Source organism: Vulpes vulpes, chromosome X (assembly GCF_048418805.1).
Source record: "Vulpes vulpes isolate BD-2025 chromosome X, VulVul3, whole genome shotgun sequence".
Classification (NCBI taxonomy): domain Eukaryota; kingdom Metazoa; phylum Chordata; class Mammalia; order Carnivora; family Canidae; genus Vulpes; species Vulpes vulpes.
In genome coordinates, this window is record NC_132796.1 from 52,320,352 (window position 1) to 52,347,006 (window position 26,655).

The window sequence follows — 26,655 nt, forward strand, 5'->3', positions numbered from 1 at the left end:
CCCTGAGGCAGTGCCACATAATTTCCAGGGTTCTGAGGAATATATTTAAAAAACCACTTATCCTGTCCAGACCCTTCATTTTACAGATGAGGAAACAGATCTGGAAATGAGGGATGATGTGTCCAATGCCATGCAATTAACGACAATTTCAGGACTACTACACAGGTCTCTTGACCCTTTGTCAAACTTCTTTAAGAGGTATGTAAATTTTAACAGAGGAAAATATGCCATTTTTTTTTAAATATGCCATTTTTATTAAACAAAAGAATGGAATGGAAGTACTGGCCAGCTCAACTAAGGAAGTTAGCAGGAAGTAGAGTATACTCTGAGACTGGCCTTATCATGAGGATCTCTAGTATTATATAATAAAGACTGTGCTTCAGGAAAAGTAGCAACTCTCTCAGAGGTAAATATTAGAAGTCTGGTTTACATAAAATAACTTCTTATACTTTACAGATTTGAATTTCAGCTCATCTAAAGTTGACTTCTTCACTTATTTAATTCAGTAACTGTATAAAATAATCTAGTAAGGGCCCATTAATGTAAATGAATAGTATAAATAAAAATGAAGACCTGGAAAGGGATGTATATAGTCTATTTAAGAAACAAAGAGTTTTAAATTTTTTTTAGCACATGAGCTACTATAATACTTGGGTAGATATCGCTTAATGAAAACCATGGGATTTTTAAAGAGAAAGGAACTTTAAAAATTATTCAGTCTAGCTTTTTTAATTTAACAGATGAAGAAAATAAAGCTGAGAGAAGTTAAACAAGTTGTTGACTAATGTGAACTGGAGTTAGTGAAATAACAAACTGGAACTTAATTCTGTGACTCTTCCACTAAATTGGGCTTTAAAAAAAATTAATCTGTTTGTTAAATTAGGTCCTGACTACTATCTGCAAAAAACTGTTAGCAGATGTTCTTTATGACTATATTTACTGGGAAATAATCAAAGTATATTTTTAAACTATTCTGTAATTTATCAATAATTTAAAAAATATTCCTTTCCATTCCCCTTTTCCAAATTGGTTTCATTTATTATATTTATTTTATTTTTTTAATAATAAATTTATTTTTTATTGGTGTTCAATTTACCAACATACACAATAACACCCACTGCTCATCCCGTCAAGTGCCCCCCTCAGTGCCCGTCACCCAGTCACCCCCAGCCCCCACCCGCCTCCCCTTCCACCACCCCTAGTTCGTTCCCAGAGTTAGGAGTCTTCATGTTCTGTCTCCTTCCTGATATTTCCCACACATTTCTTCTCCCTTCCCTTATATTCCCTTTCACTATTATTTATATTCCCCAAATGAATGAGAACATACACTGTTTGTCCTTCTCCGATTGACTTACTTCACTCAGCATAATACCCTCCAGATCCAGCCACGTTGAAGCAAATGGTGGATATTTGTCGTTTCTAATGGCTGAATAATATTCCATTGTATACATAAACCACATCTTCTTTATCCATTCATCTTTCGATGGACACCGAGGCTCCTTCCACAGTTTGACTATTGTGGACAATGCTGCTAGAAACATCGGGGTGCAGGTATCCCGGCGTTTCACTGCATCTGTATCTTTGGGGTAAATCCCAAGCAGTGCAATTGCTGGGTCGGAGAGCGGGTCTATTTTTAACTCTTTGAGGAACCTCCACACAGTTTTCCAGAGTGGCTGCACCAGTTCACATTCCCACCAACAGTATAAGAGGGTTCCCTTTTCTCCCCATCCTCTCCAACATTTGTGGTTTCCTGCCGTGTTAATTTTCCCCATTCTCACTGGTGTGAGGTGGTATCTCATTGTGGTTTTGATTTGTATTTCCCTGATGGCAAGTGATGCAGAGCATTTTCTCATGTGCATGTTGGCCATGTCCATGTCTTCCTCTGTGAGATTTCTCTTCATGTCTTTTGCCCATTTCATGATTGGATTGTTTGTTTCTTTGCTGTTGAGTTTCATAAGTTCTTTATAGATCTTGGAAACTAGCCCTTTACCTGATATGTCATTTGCAAATATCTTCTCCCATTCTGTAGGTTGTCTTTTAGTTTTGTTGACTGTATCCTTTGCTGTGCAAAAGCTTCTTATCTTGATGAAGTCCCAATAGTTCATTTTTGCTTTTGTTTCTTTTGCCTTCATGGATGTATCTTGCAAGAAGTTACTGTGGCTGAGTTCAAAAAGGGTGTTGCCTGTGTTCTCCTCTAGGATTTTGATGGAATCTTGTCTCACATTTAGATCTCTCATACATTTTGAGTTTATCTTTGTGTATGGTGAAAGAGAGTGGTTTAGTTTCATTCTTCTGCATGTGGATGTCCAATTTTCCCAGCACCATTTATTGAAGAGACTGTCTTTCTTCCAATGGATAGTCTTTCCTCCTTTATTGAATATTAGTTGACCATAAAGTTCAGGGTCCACTTCTATATTCTCTATTCTGTTCCATTGATCTATGTGTCTGTTTTTGTGCCAGTACCACACTGTCTTGATGACCACAGCTTTGTAGTACAACCTGAAATCTGGCATTGTGATGCCCCCAGATATGGTTTTCTTTGTTAAAATTCCCTTGGCTATTCGGGGTCTTTTCTGATTCCACACAAATCTTAAAATAATTTGTTCTAACTCTCTGAACAAAGTCCATGGTATTTTAATAGGGATTGCATTAAACATGTAAATTGCCCTGGGTAACATTGACGTTTTCACAATATTAATTCTGCCAATCCATGAGCATGGAATATTTTTTCATCTCTTTGTGTCTTCCTCAATTTCTTTCACAAGTGTTCTGTAGTTTTTAGGGTATAGATCCTTTACCTCTTTGGTGAGGTTTATTCCTAGGTATCTTATGCTTTTGGGTGCTATTGTAAATGGGACTGACTCCTTAAGTACTCGTTCTTCAGTCTCATTGTTAGTGTATAGAAATGCCACTGATTTCTGGGCATTGATTTTGTATCCTGCCACGCTACCAAATTGCTGTATGAGTTCTAGCAATCTTGGGGTGAAGACTTTTGGGTTTTCTACGTAGAGTATCATGTCATTGGCGAAGAGGGAGAGTTTGACTTCTTCTTTGCCAATTTGAATGCCTTTAATGTCTTTTTGTTATCTGATTGCTGAGGCTAGGACTTCCAGTACTATGTTGAATAGCAGTGGTGAGAGTGGACATCCCTGTCTTGTTCCTGATCTTAGGGGAAGGCTCCCAGTGCTTCCCCATTGAGAATGATATTGGCTGTGGGCTTTTTGTAGATGGCTTTTAAGATGTTGAGGGATGTTCCCTCTATCCCTACACTCTGAAGAGTTTTGATCAGGAATGGATGCTGTATTTTGTCAAATTCTTTCTCTGCATCTAATGAGAGGATCATATGGTTCTTGGTTTATCTCTTGCTGATATGATGAATCACATTGATTGTTTTACGAGTGTTGAACCAGCCTTGTGTCCCGGCGATAAATCCTACATGGTCATGGTGAATAATTTTCTTAATGTATTGTTGGATCCTATTGGCTAGTATCTTGTTGAGAATTTTTGCATCTGTGTTCATCAGGGATATTGGTCTGTAATTCTCCTTTTTGGTGGGGTCTTTGGTTTTGGAATTAAGGTGATGCTGGCCTCATAGAACGAATTTGGAAGTACTCCATCTCTTTCTATCTTTCCAACCAGCTTTAGTAGAATAGGTATGGTTTCTTCTTTAAACGTTTGATAGGATTCCCCAGGGAAGCCATCTGGCCCTGGACTTTTGTGTCTTGGGAGGTTTTTGATGACTACTTCAATTTCCTCTCTGGTTATTGGTCTGTTCAGGTTTTCTATTTCTTCCTGTTCCAGTTTTGGTAGTTTGTGGCTTTCCAGGAATGAGTCCATTTCTCCTAGACTGCCTAATTTATTGGCGTAGAGCTGTTCATAATATGTTTTTAAAATCGTTTGTATTTCCTTGGTGTTGGTAGTGATCTCTCCTTTCTCATTCATGATTTTATTAATTTGAGTCTTCTCTCTCTTCTTTTTAATAAGGCTGGCTAATAGTTTATATATCTTATTAATTCTTTCAAAGAACCAACTCCTGGTTCTGTTGATCTGTTCCACAGTTCTTCTGGTCTTGATTTCGTTGAGTTCTGCTCGAATCTTTATTAACTCTCTTCTTCTGCTGGGCGTAGGGTCCATTTGCTGATTTTTCTCTAGCTCCTTTAGGTGTAAGGTTAGCTTTTGTATTTGAGTTCTTTCCATTTTTTGAATGGATGCTTGTATTGCGATGTATTTCCCCCTCAGGACTGCTTTTGCTGCATCCCAAAGATTTTTAACGGTTGTATCTTCATTCTCATTAGTTTCCATGAATCTTTTTAATTCTTTCTCAATTTCTTGGTTGGACCTTTCATCTTTTAGCAGGATGGTCCTTAACCTCCACGTGTTTGAGGTACTTCCAAACTTCTTGTTGTGATTTAGTTCTAATTTCAAGGCATTATGGTCTGAGAATATACAGGGGACGATCCCAATCTTTTGGTATCGGTTCAGACCCGATTTGTGACCCAGTATGTGGTTCATTCTGGAGAAAGTTCCATGTGCACTTGAGAAGAATGTGTATTCAGTTGAGTTTGGATGTAAAGTTCTGTAGATATCTGTGAAATCCATCTGGTCCAGTGTATCATTTAAAGCTCTCGTTTCTTTGGAGATGTTGTGCTTAGAAGACCTATCGAGGGTAGAAAGAGTTAGATTGAAGTCACCAAGTATAAGTGTATTATTATCTAAGTGTTTCTTCACTTTGGTTATTAATTGATTAAATTATTTGGCAGCTCCCACATTCGGGGCATATATATTGAGGATTGTTAAGTCCTCTTGTTGGATAGATCCTTTAAGTATGAGATAGTGTCCCTCTTCATCTCTCACTACAGTCTTCGGGGTTAATTTTAGTTTATCTGATATAAGGATGGCTACCCCTGCTTTCTTTTGAGGACCATTTGAATGGTAAATGGTTCTCCAACCTTTTATTTTCAGGCTGTAGGTGTCCTTCTGTCTAAAATGAGTCTCTTGTAGACAGCAAATAGATGGGTCCTGCTCTTTTATCCAGTCTGGAACCCTGTGCCTTTTGATGGGGTCATTAAGCCCGTTCACATTCAGAGTTACTATTGAAAGATATGAGTTTAGTGTCATCATGGTATCTATTCAGTCCTTGTTTTTGTGGATTGTTCCACTGAACTTCTTCTTAAAGGGGAATTTTAAGAGTCCCCCTTAAAATTTCTTGCAGAGCTGGTTTGGAGGTTACATATTCTTTCAGTTCCTGCCTGTCTTGGAAGCTCTTTATCTCTCCTTCCATTTTGAATGAGAGCCTTGCTGGATAAAGTATTCTTGGTTGCATGTTCTTCTCATTTAGGACCCTGAATATATCCTGCCAGCCCTTTCTGGCCTGCCAGGTCTCTGTGGAGAGGTCTGCTGTTACCCTAATACTCCTCCCCATAAAAGTCAGGGATTTCTTGTCTCTTGCTGCTTTAAGGATCTTCTCTTTATCTTTGGAATTTGCCAGCTTCACTATTAAATATCGAGGTGTTGAACGGTTTTTATTGATTTTAGGGGGGGGATCTCTCTATTTCCTGGATCTGAATGCCTGTTTCCTTTCCCAGATTAGTAAAGTTTTCAGCTATGATTTGTTCAAATACATATTCTGTCCCTTTGTCCCTCTGTCCCTTTCGGCGCCCTCGGGAATCCCTATTAAATGTACGTTTTTCTTCCTCAGGCTGTCGTTTATTTCCCTTAATCTATCTTCATGGTCTTTTAATTGTATGGCTCTTTTTCCTCAGTTTCCCTCTTTGCCATCAACTTGTCTTCTATGTCAGTCACTCGTTATTCCACCTCGTTACCCTCGTCGTTAAGACTTCTAGTTTGGATTGCATCTCATTCAATTGATTTTTAATTTCTGCCTGACTGGATCTAAATTCTGGAGTCATGAAGTCTCTTGAGTCCTTTATGCTTTTTTTCTAGAGCCATCAGTAGCTGTATAATAGTGCTTCTGAATTAGCTTTCTGACATTTAATTGCAATCCAGATTTTGTAACTCTGTGGGAGAGAGGACTGTTTCTGATTCTTTCTTTTGAGGTGAGGTTTTCCTTGTAGTCATTTTGCTCAGTGCAGAGTGGCTAAAAACAAGTTGTATTGGGAAAAGGAGAAAAAGAGAGGAGAGAAAGAAGGAAAGAAAAGAGAAAAAGAAAAAAGAAAAAAGGAGGAAAGAAAGGAAAAAAGTGAAGAATAAGCGAAGGAAAAAGAAAGGAAAAAATGTGGGGGAAACAAACAGAAATCAAAAAGCAAAAAAAAAAAAAAAAAAACAACAAACAAACACGGGGAAGTATCTTCTGTTTCTGTATACTTTAAGTCCCTTGACTTCCCCTGGCTGGAACTGGTCTATTTGTTCTTCTGGGGGAAGGGCCTGTTGTGCTGATTTTCAGGTGTTAGCACTTGGGGGAGCTGCTCTGCCCCCTGTCTCGTGCAGGGCTCAGTGGGGGTTGTTTACCCGTGAGGCCCCAGGAGGAACAACCCCAGTGGCTGCGGCCAGCTCTAGAGCCCTGAATTCAGCCCCCGCAGGAACTATGGAGCTCTCTGTCTACAGGGGCCTGGATGCTCCCGGGTGGGGCCGCTGATCTGCTCAGCTCCAGGCAGGACCGTCCTTGCTGTCCTGGGCCCTCCCGGCCTCTGCCTGTCCCCGGGGGAGGTCGGATCCTGGGCTGTGTCCCGGCGCCCTGTGCTCCCGGGCCTGCGCTGTTGGATTCGTGCTCCCGGCAGCGCAGCCGCCTCTCCGCGGATCCCCTGCCGAAGCCTCTCCAAGCTGCTCCTGGAGCCGTGCAGCCCCCTCCCTCCGCGGAGCCGCCGCCCGAGCCCCTCCGAGCTGCTCTGGGTCAATGCGTGCGCGCACTGCAGCCCTTTAGGGAGCTCGGCGCACTCTCCTGGGCGCAGGTGCCTGTTAGTGTCCCCGGGAGCCCGAGGGCATCCCCGTCCCTCCTGGTGTCCTGCTTCAATTCCCTGCGGGCGCCTTTCCGCCCGCGAAGGTTGGTGCAGCTCCTGCTTCTCCGGGACGGGGCTCTCCTGTCCTGGGGACACTCGCCCCGGCCTTAGCCCGGCTCCTCGCGGGGCCCCTCCCCCTTGGAGGCCTTTTGTTTCTTTATTTCTTTTTCCCCGTCTTCCTACCTTGATAGAAGCGCGAACTCTTCTCACTGTAGCATTCCAGCTGGTCTCTCTTTAAATCTCAGGCCGAATTCGTAGATTTTCAGGATGATTTGAAGGTTATCTAGGTAATTTGGTGGGGATAGGTGACTTGGGGACCCTACTCTTCCGCCATCTTGTGCCTCCCTCTCCAAATTGGTTTTAATGACTGAGGTTTGACTATATGCCACAATTACATAGAACATGAAGTGCTTTTTAAGACCAGTACTAAGGATCTTCTTGTAAAGAACTGACTGATATTCAGTGATTTATTTTTTTAAGATTTTATTTATTTATTCATGAGAGAGAGAGAGAGAGAGAGAGAGGCAGAGACACAGGCAGAGGGAGAAGCAGGCTCCATACAGGGAGCCTGAAATGGGGCTTGATCCCCGGTCCCCAGGATCACACCCTGGGCCGAAGGCAGCGCTAAACCACTGAGCCACCCGGGCTGCCCGATATTCAGTGATTTAAATAAACTGAGTGGCTATTATGTCTCAGATACTGTCCTAGGTTCCAGAGATACAAAGATAAATACAAATAATCCTAGTCCTCAAAGAAATCTTATAATCTATTAGCTATGTTTAGTCTCTGAATTTAAGTGACTTTTTAATATTTTGAAAATTGAAGTGCAGTTAATGCATAATGTTATATGAGTTTCAGGTGTACAACACAGTGATTGGACAAATCTATACAGTATACTTTGCTTACCACAAGTGTAGCTGCCATCAGCCATTATATTTTTAAACTTTTTATTGTGGAAAATTTCCAAGATGTTTCTATGTTAATAGACAAATGGTTCCCCATTTACCCATTACCTAGCTTCAATAATTATTAAACTCATTATCAATTATTTCAATCATACTTCCACCCATTCCTTTCCCTCCCCTATTGTTTTGAAGCCAATTCTAGACATCATATCATTTCATCTATAAATATTTTAGGATGTGTCTCTAAGAGATAAAGATTCTTTTTAAAAACATAACTACATTATCATTATATGCCTAAAATTAATGTGTTAATATCATAAAATATTTGGTCATTATTAAAATTTACAGTTTTCTCATTATCTTTGTTTGCATTCCCTTCTAATGTATCATAGAGCCTGTGAAGAAGAGGTAAAATATATGCTTGGGTAAAATTCATATCACGAAAAAAGTTAAGTCATCAGTCCAATATTATCTAAGTCACAGATATTTCCCAAAGACTTTAACTGAAAAAAAATATATTACCTCCAGATACAAATTATATATAAAGCAAAAGCAAAATAGAGATACACTCTTACAGAGTTTTTATCTAAATAGAGAATATAGAGATGAGTGATTACTTCTCTGAAAGTTATCCCTAATCAAGACTTTGAATAGAGCTTTCTTTCAAATCATTAGGAGATAGTGAATTTCGTTAATGAAAAATTGGTGACTCAATTCTTCCACCAATTATTAAGTTCTTGATGTCTTATGCCATAGAAACTGAGCAGAAAAATATTTGAATATTTTCGACTGAGCCCTACAGATTCACAATCAACAAGCTGACTAGGTTATATTTTTCGGTGGGAGAGTAAGATACATAACTGTATATGTTTCATATTAAGAAGGGGGGAAACAGATGCAATATCATAGTAAAGTGATAGCTAACATTATTAAGGGCTTAGCAAGTGCTAGGCACTCTTCTAAGTGTTTTCACATATTTATTCATTGAGTCATCACAGCAACCCCATAAAGTAGGTACTACTATATTCTCATTTACAGATGTGGAAACAAAAGCCCAGGTTACACATCTAATAAGTGGCAGAGCCAGGATATGAACCGAGGAAGATTGGGCCCAGAGCCTGTATTGATTTTATTCACCATATTGTATATCTCACAACTTAAGATTTATATTGAAAGTTACTATGATTTTCTTAATGGCAAATATATCATTTCTTTGGAAATAACTTACTTGTTTTCAGATTCTGGCATTTGAGAAACTCTTGGGAAAACTAGACAAAACAAACACCTGTATGATAAAGTAATACAAAAAGTGATGCTTTGGAAAAAACATGTGAAAGAATTTTTACTAACTTACTAATCTTGATTATCCCGGGAGGCAAAAGTGAGAAAAGAGAGGGTAAATAGGAGACTAATTTAATTTTACTTATAGATCTTTGTATTGTTTTAATGGTTGTAATGAAAACATGCAATTTTGTAATTTAGGAGAGTAATTTAAGAAAGTAACTTAAAAACAAAAGTACTGCTTATGACAAATTCTTAAATAGTTTCACTCTTTATATCATTGCTCCAAGTCATCTGCTAGAGCATCAGGTACGATGTACAAGTCTTAATATTTTTCTTAAGGAACATGAAACTGGCCTTTGGGTTCCACATAAACTGGGTGACCATTCTTTCAAGGGGATCTGACAGCATAATAACGAACTGACAAAATAAGGTAGCTTATAACATTTTAAGTGCTAAAAATCTTTTTTAAAAATACCATCTATCCTGAATGATTTTAGATATTTATCTGACAAAGGCATGCAAGTATCTCAAGACTCCTTTGATATTTATTTCTGTGACTCCATTTCCTTTCAAAACCATGGCCTCAAGTGTAGTTGACCAATAGGAGAACCACTATAAGATCCTTTTGATTTCCAATTATTTGCCACTGACACATTCTCAGTCAAATCATTTGGAGTTTGTCATGTCCTAACCTCACCCTTTATCTCACTACTGTATGTAAAAGTTCCCTTTTGATAAACCATTTTCCTTCACAGAAAGAGAAAAGTGGGAAAAACAAGTCAACTGATAACTTTTAAAAAAATATTTATTTGAGAGAAAAGAGCATGTGTGCACAGCAGGGGGGAGGGGCAGACAGAGAGGGAGAAGCAGACTCCCCACTGAGCAAGAAATCCCACTTGGGGCTTAATCCCAGGACCCTGGGTTCATGACCTGAGCCAAAGTCAGAGGCTTAACCAACTCAGCCACCCAGGCACCCCAACTGATACCTTTTTTTTTTTTAAAAAAAACTTTAAGCATCCCTATCAAATTTCCAAACATAATTTTCACAGAAATAGAAAAAAAATCCTAAAATTCATCATGGAAACACAAAATACCCTGAATAGCCAAAGCAACCTTGAGAAAGAATAATAAAGCTGGAAACATTCACACTTCCTGGTTTCAAACTATACTGCAAAGCTATAGTAATCAAAGCAGCATGGTACCAACACAAAAATACTAACATAGACTAAAAGAATAGAATAGAGATCCCAGAAATAAACCCATGTATAAACCATGTATATACGATGTTAACTAATATTTGAGAAGAGAACAAAGAATACTCAATGGGGGAAAGATAGTCTTTTCAATAAATTCTGCTGGTAAAACTGAATATTCATTCACAAAAAATGAAATTGGGCTACTAACTCTTACTGCTCACAAAAGTTAACTCGAAATGGATAAAACACTTAAGACCTGAAACCAGTAAAACTCCTAAAAGAAAACATAGGGGAAAAGCTCTTTGACAATGACTTTTTGGATACAACACTCAAAGTACAAGCAAAAATAAACAAGTGGGACTACATTAAACCACAAAGTTTCTGCATAGCAAAGGAAACAAAATGAAAAGGCAACCTGTAGAATAAGACAAAATATTTGCAAACCATGTACCTGATGAGGGATTACTATATAAAACAAATAAGGAACATATACAACTCAAAAGAAAAAAAAAACAAATAATCTGATTTTAAAATGGGCAAGGGACTTGAATAGGCATTTTTTTCCAAAGAAGACATGCATGGTCAACAAATACATGAAAAGATGTTGAACATCATTAATCATCAGGGAAATGCAAATCAAGACCACAATGAGGTATCACCTTACACCTGTTAAAATGGCCAGTATCAAAAAGACAGATAAGTTTTGGTGAGGATGTGGAAAAGAGTGAAACCTTCAACATTCTTAGTGGGAATATAAATTGGTACAGCCACTGGAAAACAGTATGGAATTTCCTCAAAGATTAAAAACAGAACTACCATTTGATCCAGCAATCCCACTTTTGGGTATAGATCCAAGGGAAAAAATCACTATCTTGAAAAACTATCTGAACCCTCATGTTCATTGCAGCATTATTCAAAATAGCCAAGATATGGAAACAACTTGTGTCCACTGATAGATGAATGGATAAAGAAAATTGATTTGTACACACACAGAGGAATATTTTTAAATTTATTTATTCAGGAGAAAGAGAGAGAGCACACCAGTAGGGGGAGAAGCAGAGAGAGAGAATCTCAAGCAGATTCCACACCCAATGCAGAGCCCAATGTGGAGCTTGATCTCACAGCCCTGAGGATCATGACTAGAGCTGAAATTAAGAGTCAGATGTTTAACCGACTGAGCCAACCAGCCATATAAAAGAAGGAAATCCTGCCTTTTGTGACAACATGAATGGACTTTGAGGGCATTGTGGAAAGATAGACAAAGAAAGACAAATAATGTATTATCTCACTCATGTATTGAATCTTTAAGAATTAAAAAGCAAAACAGAAACAGAATAGAATGGTGTTTGCTAGAAGCTAGGTGTGGAAGAAGTGGGGAAATGTTGGTCAAAGGTTACAAACTTCAAATTATAAGATGCACAAGTTCTGGGGATCTAATGTAGAGCATGGTGACTACAGTTAACAAGACTGTATTATATATTTGAAAGTTGGGAAGAGACTAAATCTTAAATGTTCTTACCACACACAAAGAAATAGTAATTTCATGAGGTGATGAATAATTTAACTAATTTTGTTGTGTTAACCATTTCACAATATATGCATGTATCAAATTATCAGGTTATACACCTTAAACTTATACAATGTTATCTGTCAATTATATCTCAATAAAGCTTGAAAAAATTTAAAATAACAATTGGTATAGTAGGCCTGATGACATCACATCAATACTATTTTGACAAAGTTTATAGACCAAGATTAAGATTAACAAGAAATCCTTCCACATCTACAGGATATGAATTACTTACTTTAAAGCTGTAAGGACTTGTTGTGGATCTTCTGAATATTGAACTAAATATTCCAAAGCTTTTCCTGCCACAATTTGTTGTCCATTCTAAAAAAGACAAATATAATATGTTAAATTACATCTCATAGTGATACTTACAAAATGTTACCTATATTCCTGTCCTTTCCAGGACAAGAAAAAAAAATCTGAACTTGTTCATTTTATATTATCAAAAGAGCTAATTCAAGATGGTAGAATGAAGAAACAATTCATTGACAAAAGGAGAATAGGTTCATTTTGGCCCCAGAAACCCACTCCTCACTATCCATAAATACTCATAGACTTGCCAACACTGCCATGAATGCACTAGGATTAATACTGTGCTCTTTATCCCTGTTCATTAGCAGTAACCGAAAGAACCCCAGACCCCAAATTATTTCTAGCACCCCAGTCTCCACAAAGCTCTTATAAATCCCCCTTTTTCTCTTTTCCCATTTCTCCCCAACTCCCCCAATCTTTCTAGTACACTCTCTGAAGTTTAGTTCATTATCATCAAAATCTTCTCTATGAGCAACCTCTTCCCTGAAATTTCCCTCCACATTCTTTCCTGTAATAGAAATCTAGATCCCATCAAGGATTGCTTCCAAAGAACCCCCTCATGTAGTGGCAATTTTTCTTTTGTCTCCCTTCTACTCCTAGGCCTGGAGATGAAGTAGGTGACATTTTTGTTCTTCATTGATGTTTTAAAATTATTCTTCCTTTTTCCTCCCTAAATCCCTAGCTTCGAACTTCCTGTCATCAGACTGTATCACCCACCATTCCTCATTGTGCTGATCCACCAGCTCTTAGGCCATTTCTTCTCATTTCTTGATGACTTATCTACTGCAAAGTTATTTTCTTGAAAACTACTCCTGCAAGAACCAACTTTACACTTTCATGACTCAGAAAGTGAGTGCTTCCTTAAGTGTCTCACTTCCTCATTCTAGTCCTGCACCCTGCTCTGTCTCATGTATTCTACTGACTACTATTTCCTACCTTTCTAATTCACTCCTTTCTATTACTCCAGCAATCCTTCAACTGCACTTAGACCTCCAATCCATTCATGCTACAAATTTTTCACTGTCCTTCATCCCCTTGATATCCTCCTCCATGTTTAGTTAAATTCCATGGGGATTAATTATAACCACTTCCTTGTTTCTTGATTTTGCTACTCCTCTTTTGCTCCATTGTATTCATCCAGCAAAACCTTAAACCTGGTTAAATTCAACTTTCTATTGACTTTTGTGCCTATATCCATGGAGCTGAAGGTGGCTGGATAAAAACCTATACAACTATTTCTTTATTTTAAAACTTCATCAAATAGGCCTTAATACTTACTGAGCAAGCAAGCACCCCACACTACCATGTCATTTGCTTTCTTGCCTTCCTTCATGATTAGTTTACACCTTGTCTTATCTTCTCAAACTCCCTAACACCTCCTCTCCCATTCTCACTCTCAGGCAATGACTTTGTTTCCCACTTTGTTGAAAAACCTGAAGCAGTGAGGAAAAAAGCTTCCAGATTCCCACTACCACATTTATTCGTACACCAGGAACCATACCACATACTCTAACTCCTCAACTGCTTTCATGGATGAACTAACCATTTTCTTCTGTAAAGCCAATCCCTGAATTTATACAATTGTGCCCATCACCCCTCGCCTGTTTAAGGACATTGCTCTAACAATTCTCTTTTTTCTTACACACTGTCAATTTTTTGTTCTCTTACTGGGTCATTTCCATCAGCATATAAGCATTCTCATTCATTCCATCTCAAACAAACAAACTTCTCATCCTACTTCTCACACCAACTACCAACTAATTTCTTTTCTTTGTAGAAAATTCCTCTAAAATAGTTCCATTAATTGTCTCTCAAAATGGAAAAGAGGTAAAAAATCTTGTAGATAAATACATAAGAATTACCTCGAGAGCAAAATGGGCAGCTATACTGAGGAGCATGACAGGTGAATCTCTATCTGTAAGTAGCTCATTCTCTTTTGGATCTTCAGGTATTAATAATTTCTCCAAAGTAGTAATTGCCTGCAAAGCTGAAAAGGAAGGAAATAATATAAAAAATGAGATATTCTTATCAAAGATAATAGCTATATATGGTTAATTATAATACAGTGACTTTGGAACTAATATTAAGAGCACTAATACCTTTAAAATATTAGCTAATTTTCATAAAGTCATCTAAATTGCTAAAATGTCAAGGACTTGAATGTCAGAAAAATACCCAACTGAGCAATTCACCCCTGTGAATTTATCCCATGGATATACTTGCAAAAGTGAACAAAAACATACAAATATGGTTAGCATTTTTAAAAATATTTTATTTATTTATTCATAAGAGACACAGAGAGAGAGAGAGGCAGAGGGAGAAGTAGGCTCTCCTCAAGGAGCCCCACATGGGACTTGATCTCAGACCCCGGGATCACACCCTGAGCTGAAGGCAGACACTCAACCGCTGAGCCACCAAGGAGTTCTGGTTCAGCAATTTTTTTTAAGGATAGAATAAAAAGTTTGGGTGGTTTGAATGAGATGAAGACAGAACCAAAGCCAGGCACAGGCAGTGGACACAGTCCCACCAAGAGCCAAAGATGGCAGTGAACGTATACTCAACATCCATCACCAGTGATAACCTAAGTCGACATGACATGCTGGCCTGGATCAATGAGTCTCTGCAGCTGAATCTGACAAAGATTGAACAGTTGTGCTCAGGGGCTGCCTATTGTCAGTTTATGGACATGCTGTTCCCTGGCTCCACTGCCTTGAAGAAAGTGAAATTCCAGGCTAAACTAGAGCATGAGGGATCCCTGGGTGGCGCAGCAGTTTGGCGCTTGCCTTTGGCCCAGGGCGCGATCCTGGAGACCCGGGATCGAATCCCACATCAGGCTCCTTGCGGGGAGCCTGCTTCTCCCTCAGCCTGTGTCTCTGCCTCTCTCTCTCTCTGTTTGTGACTATCATAAATAAATAAGAATTAAAAAAAAATAAAATCCAAGAGCAGAACACAGGCAACACCCTTTTTGAACTTGGCCACAGCAACTTCTTGCAAGATACATCTATGAAGGCAAGGGAAACAAAAGCAAAAATGAAGTATTGGGACTTCATCAAGATAAAAAGCTTCTGCACAGCAAAAGAAACAGTCAACAAAATTAAAAGACAACCTACAGAATGGGAGAAGATATTTGCAAATGATCTATCAGATAAAGGGCTAGTATCCATCATCTATAAAGAACTTCTTAAACTTAAAAGCTCAACAGCAAAGAAACAAATAATCCAATCATGAAATGGGCAAAAGACACGAACATTAATTTCACAGAGGAAGACATAGACATGGCAATAAGCACATGAGAAAATGCTCTGCATCACTTGCCATCAGGGAAATACAAATCAAAACCACAATGAGATACCACCTCACACCAGTGAGAATGGTGAAAATTAACAAGACAGGAAACAACACATGTTGGAGAGGATGTGGAGAAACGGGAACCCTCTTGCACTGTTGGTGGGAATGTGAACTGGTACAGCCACTCTGGAAAACTGTGTGGAGGTTCCTCAAAGAGTTAAAAATAGATCTGCCCTACGACCCAGCAGTTGCACTGCTGGGGATTTACCCCAAAGATACAAATACAGCAAAACGGCAGGATAGCTGCACCCCAATGTTTATAGCAGCAATGTCCACAATAACCAAACTGTGGAGGAGCCTCAGTGTCCTTTGAAAGATGAATGGATAAAGAAGATGTGGTCTATATATACAGTGGAATATTACTCAGCCATTAGAAACAACAAATACTCACCATTTGCTTCAATGTGGATGGAGCTGGAGGGTATTATGCTGAGTGAAGTAAGTCAATTGGAGAAAGACGAACATTATATGGTCTCATTCATTGGGGGAATATAAAAAATAGTGAAAGGGAATAAAGCGGAAAGAAGAGAAAATGAGTGGGAAATATCAGAGAGGGTGACAGAACATGAGAGACTCCTAACTCTGGGAAATGAACAAGGGGTGGTGGAAGGGAGGTGGGCAGGGCATTGTGGTGACTGGATGATGGGCACTGAGGGGAGCACTTGACGTGATGAGCATTGGGTGTTATGCTATATGTTGGCAAATCGAACTCCAATAAAAAATATACAAAAAATAAATAAAAATAAAATAAAATGTATAAAGAACTTTCAAAATTCAATAAGAAAACAAAGTTCCCTATATCTTAGTAACTAAAATATTTTTCTTCCCTATGTTCTAGCCACTATGATACAAGATGAATAAAACATATTAGAGATAACTTTTTTAAAAAATAAAACTAAGTTCCCTATAGAAAACTGGGCAAAAGATTTATATAAACACTCTGCCAGGGCAGCTCCAGTGGCTCAGCATTTTAGCGGCACCTTCAGCCTGGGATGGGATCCTGAAGACCTGGGATTGAGTCCCAGGTCAGGCTCCCTGCATGGAGCCTGCTTCTCCCTCTGCCTGTGTCTCTGCCTCTCTTTCTCTCTCTCTCTATGTCTCTCATGAATAAATAAATAAAATATTTTTTTAAAAAAACGAACACTCTGCCAAAGAAGATATATGGATTTCAAATGTTAGACATTACAGAAATACAGTTAAAACCACAGTAAGATACCACTACCCAACTATTAGAACGGGTAAAGTATTTTTTAAACGGACAAGTAGGAATTTTAAATGGACAATTCCAAGCTGATATACATCAACTATTAGAATGGGTAAAGTATTTTTTAAATGGACAATTCCAAGCAGATCACCTGGAACACTCAAACATAACTGGTTAGAATGTAAAATTGTATAGCTACTTAGAAAAACAGCTTGGCAGTTTCTGATAGTTAAACATGTATCTACCATACAACCCAAAAATCCAACTCCTAGATATTTATCCTAGAGAAGTTAAATTTTATCATCACACAAAATCTGTAAACAGATATTTATAGCACATTTATTCACACTTGCTCACAATGGAAACCATCCAAATATACTTCAAATGGTGAATGAATAAACTGTGGCAATAAAGAAGAACAAACTATGGAAACACAACAGTATGAATGGGTTTTGAATACATTATGATAAGTGAAAGGCTCAAAAAGCTTTATACTGTATGATCTCATTTATATGACATTTTGGAGAAGGCAAAAATACAGAGATAGAAATGAGTTCAGTTGTTTCCAGGGCTAAAAGTGGTGGGAAGGAATGACAATAAAGGAGCCTGAGGCAATTTTTTGTTCTGTATCATGATGGTAATGGTGGTTACATAACTATACATTTGTCAAAACTCATAGATTTATTAATATAAATAAACCTCAAAGAATCTAGTAAGTTTTATTCTATATATTATCAACAAACATGGCTTTAAAATTTTTTAAAAATTTGTGACCATTTGGTCACAGATAACTAGGGAGGAAAAAAAAGACTGAGCTGATGGTATGTTTAAAAAGTAAAAAAATTTATTGGCAGCCCAGGTGCCTCAGCGGTTTAGCGCCACCTTCAGCCCAGGGCGCGATCCTGGAGACCCGGGATGGAGTCCCACATCAGGCTCCCTGCATGGAGCCCGCTTCTCCCTCTGCCTCTGCCTCTCTCTCTTTCTTTCTCTCTCTCTCTCTCTCTCTGTGTGTCTTTCATGAATAAATAAATTTTTTTAATAAATTAATTTTTATTGGTGTGAATAAATAAATTTTAAAAAATCTTTAAAAAATAAATACAAGTAAAAAATTTATTTTAATAGAATGTTAAAAGGTTTAATAGGAAATCTATTTTTTTTGCCATTTCTGTTGGTAAAAAGTTAAATTTTTTTTAATCTTTCAACATAGTACATCAAATATAACAAATTCCCAAAGGTCTCTAATGAAAAAATTGATGATGGACATGACTACAATATAAAGGATGCCTGGGTAGCTCAGTTGGTTAAGCATCTGCCTTTGGCTTAGGTCATGATCCTGGGGTCCTAGGATCGAGTCCCACATGGGGCTCCCTGTTCAGCAGGGAGTCTGCTTCTTCCTCTCCCTCTAAACCTCCTCCTGCTCATGTGTGTACTCTCTATCTTAAATAAGTAAAATCTTTAAAAAAAAAAAAACCCTGATAAAGAACTGACTCCAATTTACTAATCTTTAATTAATATACAGGTATACTTTACTATCTTGGAACATTTCTTTTCCAAAGAAGAATAAACTATCTTTCTTTTTTTGAAGTGCAAAGCAGAGTCTGTTGCACATAGTAGGTATTCATAAACAGTTGCTTAGTCGGATTAGTATAAATTCTGTTTGGATCTATTAATTTAAACCTATCAATTTCTCAACTTATAACCTTCACAAGAGAGAACCAGTCTGGAGCTCAAGCTGCCTCAGGGTATCCTCAGCTACACTGAGGGCTGAATGGGAGTAATATCACAACACGGCATATCTGTAACCAAATCAAGATACAGGAGTGTAAAGACACATCAACTAGGAAACTATGCTTAACTTAATGGAAAGGGGACAGTACTAATGGGATGAAGTTCAGGTGAGCAACTTCAGCACTGTCAACTCTGTAGCAAGAAACTCCATTTCAAGGCCAAATCTCTCACCAATAACTTCCCAAATAAATGAAAATATTTAAAAGTCAGCTGGAGACTTTGATTATCTAAGACAACTCAACTGAAAAGGGTTTGCAGTGAATTCTCTCTTACCCCATACTTCCTTTTTGCATGGTTGTATCATCTTTATACAGGAAAGGTAGAATACACAACATATAACTCCACTCTTAAAAACAATCTTTTTTTCCTTTATGGTAGAAGAGGATTATTATTCTTTATATTAATAATTAAATATAATTCATAAATAATATACCTCTGCCAGAGTTGCCCTCTAAAACTGCAATCTTGAATACATAAAATTGAGTGAAAATATTTGTAGGATCACGTTGTTCAGCTTCTATCACTGCCTCTTTAGCCTGAAAAAAAGAAATATTGGCCCTCTTTTATAAAAGTAATAAGACCTTGTATTTTACTAATAGTATTAACATAGTCACAATGGTTGAGGATACTCATTATAAAAAGACGTGAATCTAAGTAAAATCTTTAAAGAACTGTTCTCTTAAAATGCTAAAGAAACTGTTCATTCTGCTTCTAGAAATAAGGTGCATGATATACATCAGACCAACACTCCAACTGAAAACAAAGATGTTAGATAACATTTTTTTCAATTCCAGAGTAACTTACAAGATAGTAAATTCTAAGGAAAGTGAAGTTCCAGAGAAACAAGCAGAGAATTAGAGCCACTTTTTTTCTGGTGGACATTTATAAATCTAAATAAATGTCACCTTTAGTTTTAATGAACCTCACTAGGTCAGGGAAACAGGTATTAAGACTCAAGGGACTATACCCTTAGGCTAAGTACAAATCAGAACTAAACCACTCCTACCTGCATCCCCAGGAGACTGCAAAGAAAGTTACTTTGGTTCTGAGATGAACACAGCAAAATGTGGTAGAAAGAACCAATCCCTGAGGTGTGTATTTACAGCACCAAATTACATTAAGCCCCCAAATCTAGGCTTACTTTTTTCTTCTTTTTCTAATTCCTTGAGTTGTAAAGTTAGATTATTTGAGTTTTTTTTAATGTAGGTGTTTATCACTATAAACTTTCTGCCGAGGACAATTTTTGATGCATCCCGTAAGTTTGAATATGCTGTGTTTCCATTTCCTTTTGTCACAAAATACTTTGCGATTTCCCTTTTGATTTCTTCTTTAACGCATTGGTTGTTCAGGAATGTGTTTCTCAACCTCCATGCATTGTTGAGAAACAATGTGAATTGTTTTTCCTCCTGATATTTATTTCCAGGTTTTACCATTGTGTTTGAAAAAGATATCTGATATGATTTCAATCTTCTCAAATTTGTTACAGCTTGCTTGCTAGCCGCCCAACATATGGTCTATCCTGGAGAATGTTCCATGTGTGCTTCAGAGAAATATGTATTCTTGTGCTGTTAAATAGAATATTCTATATGTATTTGTAAGGTCCATTTGGTCTATAGTGTTATTCAGGTCCACTATTTATATATTATTTTTCTGTCTGCATGATCTATGCATTGTTGAAAGTGGGTGTTGAAGTCCTTTACTATTTATAATTGCTGCCTATTACTACCTTCAGTTTGTTAAACATTTGCTTTATTTGTTTATTGTTAAATTCAAGTATAATAAATATACAGTGTTATATTAGTTTCAGGTGTACAATATAATGATTCAACAATTTTATACATGTCTCAGTGCTCATCAAGATAAGTGTACTCTTAACCACCTTTATTTCACCTATCCCCCTAACCCACCTTTCCTCTGGCAACCACCAATTTGTTCTCTGTATTTAAGAGTCTCTTTTTGTCTGTATCCTTTTTTGTTGTTGTTTTATGTGTTAAATAATATATGGATGAAATCATATGATGTTTGTCTTTCTCTGAGTTATTTCACTTGATATTATATCCTCTAGACTCTCTAGGTCCTTCCATAGTATTGCAAATGGCAAGAGTTCATTCTTTTTTATGGCTGAATAATTTCCAAGTGTATATATACCACATCATCTTCATTCATCTATCAATGAACAGTTCGTTTGCTTCCAAATCTTGGTTATTGTAAATAATGCTGCAATAAACATAGGAGTGTAATATTTTCAAATTAATGTTTTCCCTTTTGGCGGGGTAAATATCCAATAATGGAAATACTGGATCATATAGTAATTCTAATTTTAATTTTTGAAGAACCTCCAAAGTGATCTCCACAGCTGCTCTGCCAATTTGCATTCCTACCAACAGTGCACGAGGGTACCTTTTTCTCCACATCTTTGTCAAAACTTGCTATTTCTTGTGTATTTGAATTAACCATTCTGACAGGTGTGAAATAGTATCTCACTATGGTTTTAATGTGTATTTTACCGATGATTAGTGATGCTGAGCATCTTTTTGGTTAGTATTAGTTTTAAATATTTAGTTGCTCTAATGTTCAGTGTACATATATTTACAATTGTCATATCCTCTGGATGAGGTGACCCCTTTATCGCTATATAGTGAGTGACCTTTGTCTCTGGTGACTAATTCTGACTAAAGTTTATTTTATCTGATATAATTATAGCCACTCCTGCTCTCTTTTCCTTACCATTTGCATGTAATATCTTTTTCAGTCCCTTTCAGTTCATGCATATCCTTAAAGCTAAGTTAGTCTCTAGTAGGCAGCATACTGATGGAATTTTTTTCATTAAAAATCCATTTATTCTGTGTCTTTGGAGAATTTCTTCCATTTATATTTAAAGTAATTTTGATAGGTATAGACCTACTATTCCCATTTTCTTAACTGTTTTCTTAATTTTTAATTCCTTTGTTCTTTTTTCCCCCTTGCTGTCTTTTTAAAAAATTTATTCTTGTATTGGTATGCTTTTATTCCTTTTTATTTATCTTTTATGTATGTACTATGGGTTTTTCTTTGTGCTTACCATGTGGTTTACGAAAAGCATCTTATAGATATAACAGTCTATTTTAAGCTGTTAACAACTTATGTTCAAATGCATAGAGAAACTCTACACTTTTACGTCTTCTCTCCTCACATTTATGCTATTCATCTCACACTTTACATCTTTTTATATTGTAAATCTGTTAACAAATTTTTATAGCTATAGTTATTTTTAATATTATTGTTTTTAACTTTTATAGTAGAGATAAAAGTGATTTACAAACTATCATTACAAAATAAGGGTATTCTGAATTTTATTATATTTTTATAACCTATTGAATGATATTTTGGTTGCTTCTAAGTTTTCACAATTATGAGTAATGTGCAGGATTTTGTGTGGATATTAGCTTACAGTTCATTTGGATAAAATACTAAGAAGGGCAATTACTAGATCATGTTGTGAGAGTATGTCTAGTTTTATAAGAAACTGAAATAATCTTTCAAAATGGCTCTACTATTATTTTTCTTACTAGCAATGAAAGAGAATTTCAATTTTGCCACATTTTCACCAGTATTTGGTTTTGTCAGTGTTTTAGATTTTAGCCATTTTAACAGTTGTGTAGTGGTATTGTTTTAATTTGCATTTTCTTGATGAAATATAATGTTGAGAATGTTTTTATATGCTTATTTGCCATCTATATGTCTTCTTTAGTAAGATATCTGTTCAAGTCTTTTCCCAAATTTATAGTTCATAATTATAAATTATAACTTTATAATTTATAATTTCTTGTCTTTCTTTCTTGCCTTATTATTTAATTCTTTGTATATTTTGGATATCATTTTTTTAACCAAATATGTGTTTTGTAAATATTTTCTCTCACTGTATGGCTTATGTTTCCATTCCTTAACAATATCTTTCACATAGAGGTTGCTAATTTTAATAATGTCCAAGTACCAATTAAATTTCATCGAATGTGCTTTTGGTGTTATGTTTTTAAAAAGTCATCACTACCAATAAAACTGATGAAAGAGAAATTAAGGAGTCAATCCCATTTACAATTTCACCCAAAAGCATAAGATACCTAAGGAATAAACCTAACCAAAGAGGTAAAGGATCTATACCCTAAAAACTACAGAAGACTTCTGAAAGAAATTGAGGAAGACACAAAGAGATGGAAAAATATTCCATGCTCATGGATTGGAAGAATATTGTGAAAATGTCAATGCTACCCAGGGCAATTTATACATTCAGTACAATCCCTATGAAAATACCATGGACTTTCTTCACAGAGTTGGAACAAATCATCTTAAGATTTGTGTGGAATCAGAAAAGACCCCAAATAGCCAGGGGAATATTGAAAAAGAAAACCAAAGCCAGGGGCATCACAATGCTGGATTTCAAGCTATACTACAAAGCTGTGATCATCAAGACAGTGTGGTACTGGCACAAAAACAGACACATAGATTGATGGACCATAATAGAGAACCCAGAAATGGGCCCTCAATTCTATGGTCAACTAATATTCGACAAAGCAGGAAAAACTCTGCACTGGAAAAAGGACAGCCTGTTCAATAAATGGTGCTGGGAAAATTGGACAGCTACGTGCAGAAGAATGAAACTAGGACATTCTCTTACACCATACACAAAGATAAACTCAAAATGGAGGAAAGATCTCAATGTGAGACAAGAATCCATCAAAATCCTAGAGGAGAACATAGGCAGTACCCTTTTTGAACTTGGCCACAGCAACATCTTGCAAGATACATCTATGAGGGCAAGGAAAACAAAAGCAAAAATGAATTATTGGGACTTAATCAAGATAAAAAGCTTCTGTACAGCAAAAGAAACAGTCAACAAGGGTAGCCCGGGTAGCTCAGCGGTTTAGCATCACCTTCGGTCCATGGGGTGATCCTGGAGACCCAGGATCGAGTACCGCGTCGGGCTCCCTGCATGGGGCCTGCTTCTCTCTCTGCCTGTGTCTCTGCCTCTCATTCTCTCTCTGTGTCTCTCATGAATAAATAAATACAATCTTTAAAAAAGAAAAAGAAACAGTCAAGAAAACTAAAAGACAACCTACAGAATGGGAGAAGATATTTGCAAATGACATATCAGATAAAGGGCTAGTATCCAAGATCTAGAAAGAACTTATTAAGCTCAACAGTAAAGAAACAAACAATCCAATCATGAAATGGGCAAAAGACATGAACAGAAATTTTACCAAAGGGGACACAGCTATGACCAACAAGCACACGAGAAAATACTCTGCATCACTGGTCATCTGGGAAATACAAATCAAAACCACAATGAGATACCACCTCACACCAGTGAGAATGGGGAAAATTAACAAGACAGGAAACAACCAATGTTGGAGAGGATGCGGAGAAAGGGGAACCCTCTTGCACTGTTGGTGGAATGTGAACTGGTACAGCCACTCTGGAAAACTGTGTGGAGGTTCTTCAAAGAGTTAAAAATAGAACTGCCCTATGACCCAGAAGTTGCACTTCTGGGGATTTACCCCAAAGATACAGATGCAGGGAAATGGCAGGATTGCTGCACCCCAATGTTTATAGCAGCAATGTCCACAATACCCAAACTATGGAGGAGCCTCGGTGTCCTTCGAAAGATGAATGGATAAAGAAGATGTGGTCTATGTATACAATGGAATATTACTCAGCCATTAGAAACAACAAATACTCACCATTTGCTTCAACGTGGATGGAACTGAAGGGTATTATGCTGAGTGAAGTAAGTCAATCGGAGAAGGACAAACATTATATGATCTCATTCATTTGGGGAATATAAAAAATAGTGAAAGGGAATAAAGGGGGAAAGGAGAGAAAATGAGTGGGAAATATGAGAGAGGGTGACAGAACGTGAGAGACTCCTAACTCTGGGAAACGAACAAGGGGTAGTGAAAAGGGAGGTGGACGGGGGGATGGGGTGACTGGGTGATGGGCACTGAGGGGAGCACTTGACGGGATGAGCAATGGGTGTTATGCTATATGTTGGCAAATCGAACTCCAAAAAAATACAAAAAATTAATAAATAAAACTTAAAAATAATAAAAAAATAAAAAGTCATCACTAACCTGGAAGAAATAGATGAATTTCAAGAAACATATAAATTAACAAAACTGCAACAGGAAGAAATAGAATACTTTGAATAGACTAATAAGTGGCAAAGAAATTGAATAATCAAACATATCCTAACAAACAAAAGTCCAGGATCAAATAGCTTTGCAGGTAAATTTTACCAAACACTTAAAAAAGAGTTAATACTCTTTTTCACATATTCTCAAACTATTCCAAAACATAGAAAAGGAAGCAAAACTTCCAAATTCATTCTATGAAGCCAGTATTACCCTGATACCAAAACCAGATAAAGACTCCACTGAAAAGGAAAGATTGAGGCCAGGGGATGCCTGGGTGGCTCAGCGGTTGAGCATCTGCTTTTGGCTCAGGTCATGATCCCAGGGTCCTGGGATTGAGTCCCACATTGGGCTTCCTGCATGGAGCCTGTATCCCTCTGCCTATGTCTCTGCCTGTCTCTCTGTGTCTCTCATGAATAAATAAATAAAATCTTTTTTAAAAAGAAAGAAAAATTGAGGTCAGTATCCTTGATGAATAATGGATGCAGATTCTCAATAAAATACTAACAAACCAAATCCAACAGTACACTGAAAGAATCATTCACCAGGATCAAGTGGGATTTATTCCTGGGCTATAATGGTGGTTCAGTATTCACAAATCAATCAATGTGATAGACCACATTAATAAAAGAAAGGTAAAAAAAATATGATCCTCTCAATAGATACAGAAAAAGCATCTGACAAAGTACAACATCCATTCAGGATAGAAGCCCTCAACAAAGTAGGGTTAAGGGAACATAACTCAACATAAAAAAGGCCATATATGAATAACCCACAGCTAACATCATCCTCAATGGGGAAAAACAGAGCTTTTCCTCTATGGTCAGGAATATTTTTCCCAGAGCTAGAACAAACAAACCTAAAATTTGTATGGAGCCACCAAAGTCCCCAAATAGCCAAAGCAACCTGGAAAAGAAGATCAAAGCTTGGAAGCATCACAGTTCTGACTTCATGTTATATTACAGAGCTGTAGTGATCGGGATAGTATGGTACTGTCATAAAAACAGACACTTAGATCAATGGAACATAATAGAAAACCCAGAATGCACCCACAACTAATATGGTCAACTATTCTTTGATGAATCATGAAAGAATATCCAATGGGAAAAAAGATAGTCTCTTCAACAAATGGTGTTGGGAAAACTGGACAGCAATATGCAGAAGAATGAAACTAGACCACTTTCTTACAGCACACACAAAAACAAATTCAAAATGGAGACCTGAAACCATAAAAATCCTAGAGGAGAACACAGGCAGAAACCTCTTTGACATCAGCCATAGCAACTTCTTTCTAGGTATGTTCCTGGAGGCAAGGGAAATAAAAGTAAAAATAACCTATTGTGACTACATCAAAATAAAAAGTGTCCACAGAGCAAACAAAATAATCAACAAAACTAAAAGGCAACCTACAGAATGGGAAAAGATATTTGCAAATTACATATCCAATAAAGGGTTAGTATCCAAAATATATAGAAAAGTTATAAAACTCAACACCCCAGAAACAAATATTCCAACCAAAAAATGGGCAAAAGTCATAAGCAGACATTTCTCCAAAGAAGACCTACATATGGGGGGCACCTGGGTGGTTTAGTCAGTTAAGTGACTGACTCTTGAGTTTCAGCTCAGGTCATGATCCTTAGGGTCGTGAGATTAAGCCCTGGGTGGAGTCTGCTTAAGATTCTCTCTCTTCCTTTCCCTCTGCCCCTCCACCATCCCATTTGTGCTCTGTCTCTAGGGAAAAAAAGAAACAAAACAAATAAGCAAAGGGAAAATAAGGAGAGAGGGGTTAGACAAACCAAGAAATAGACTCCTTTTTAACTATAGAGAACAAACTGAGGACTACCAGAGGGAGGTGGTTGGGGCAAAGAGTTAAACAGGTGATGGCAATTAAGGGGTGCATTTGTGATGAGCACTGGGTGTAGTAC

At 37.2% G+C, this 26,655-nt stretch overlaps 1 protein-coding gene across 1 annotated transcript in view; it reads right to left on the bottom strand.

Annotated features, from left to right (window-relative positions):
• The window catches only part of TEX11 (testis expressed 11), a 319,132-nt gene that overhangs the window by 98,961 nt on the left and 193,516 nt on the right, over positions 1-26,655 (bottom strand). The window contains exons 16-19 of the mRNA XM_072744060.1: positions 18,997-19,099; positions 14,086-14,210; positions 12,147-12,232; positions 9,090-9,146 (exon numbers count right to left, since the gene is read on the bottom strand). Coding sequence (XP_072600161.1) covers positions 9,090-9,146; positions 12,147-12,232; positions 14,086-14,210; positions 18,997-19,099 — 371 coding nt within the window. The remainder of the gene's footprint in view (positions 1-9,089; positions 9,147-12,146; positions 12,233-14,085; positions 14,211-18,996; positions 19,100-26,655) is intronic.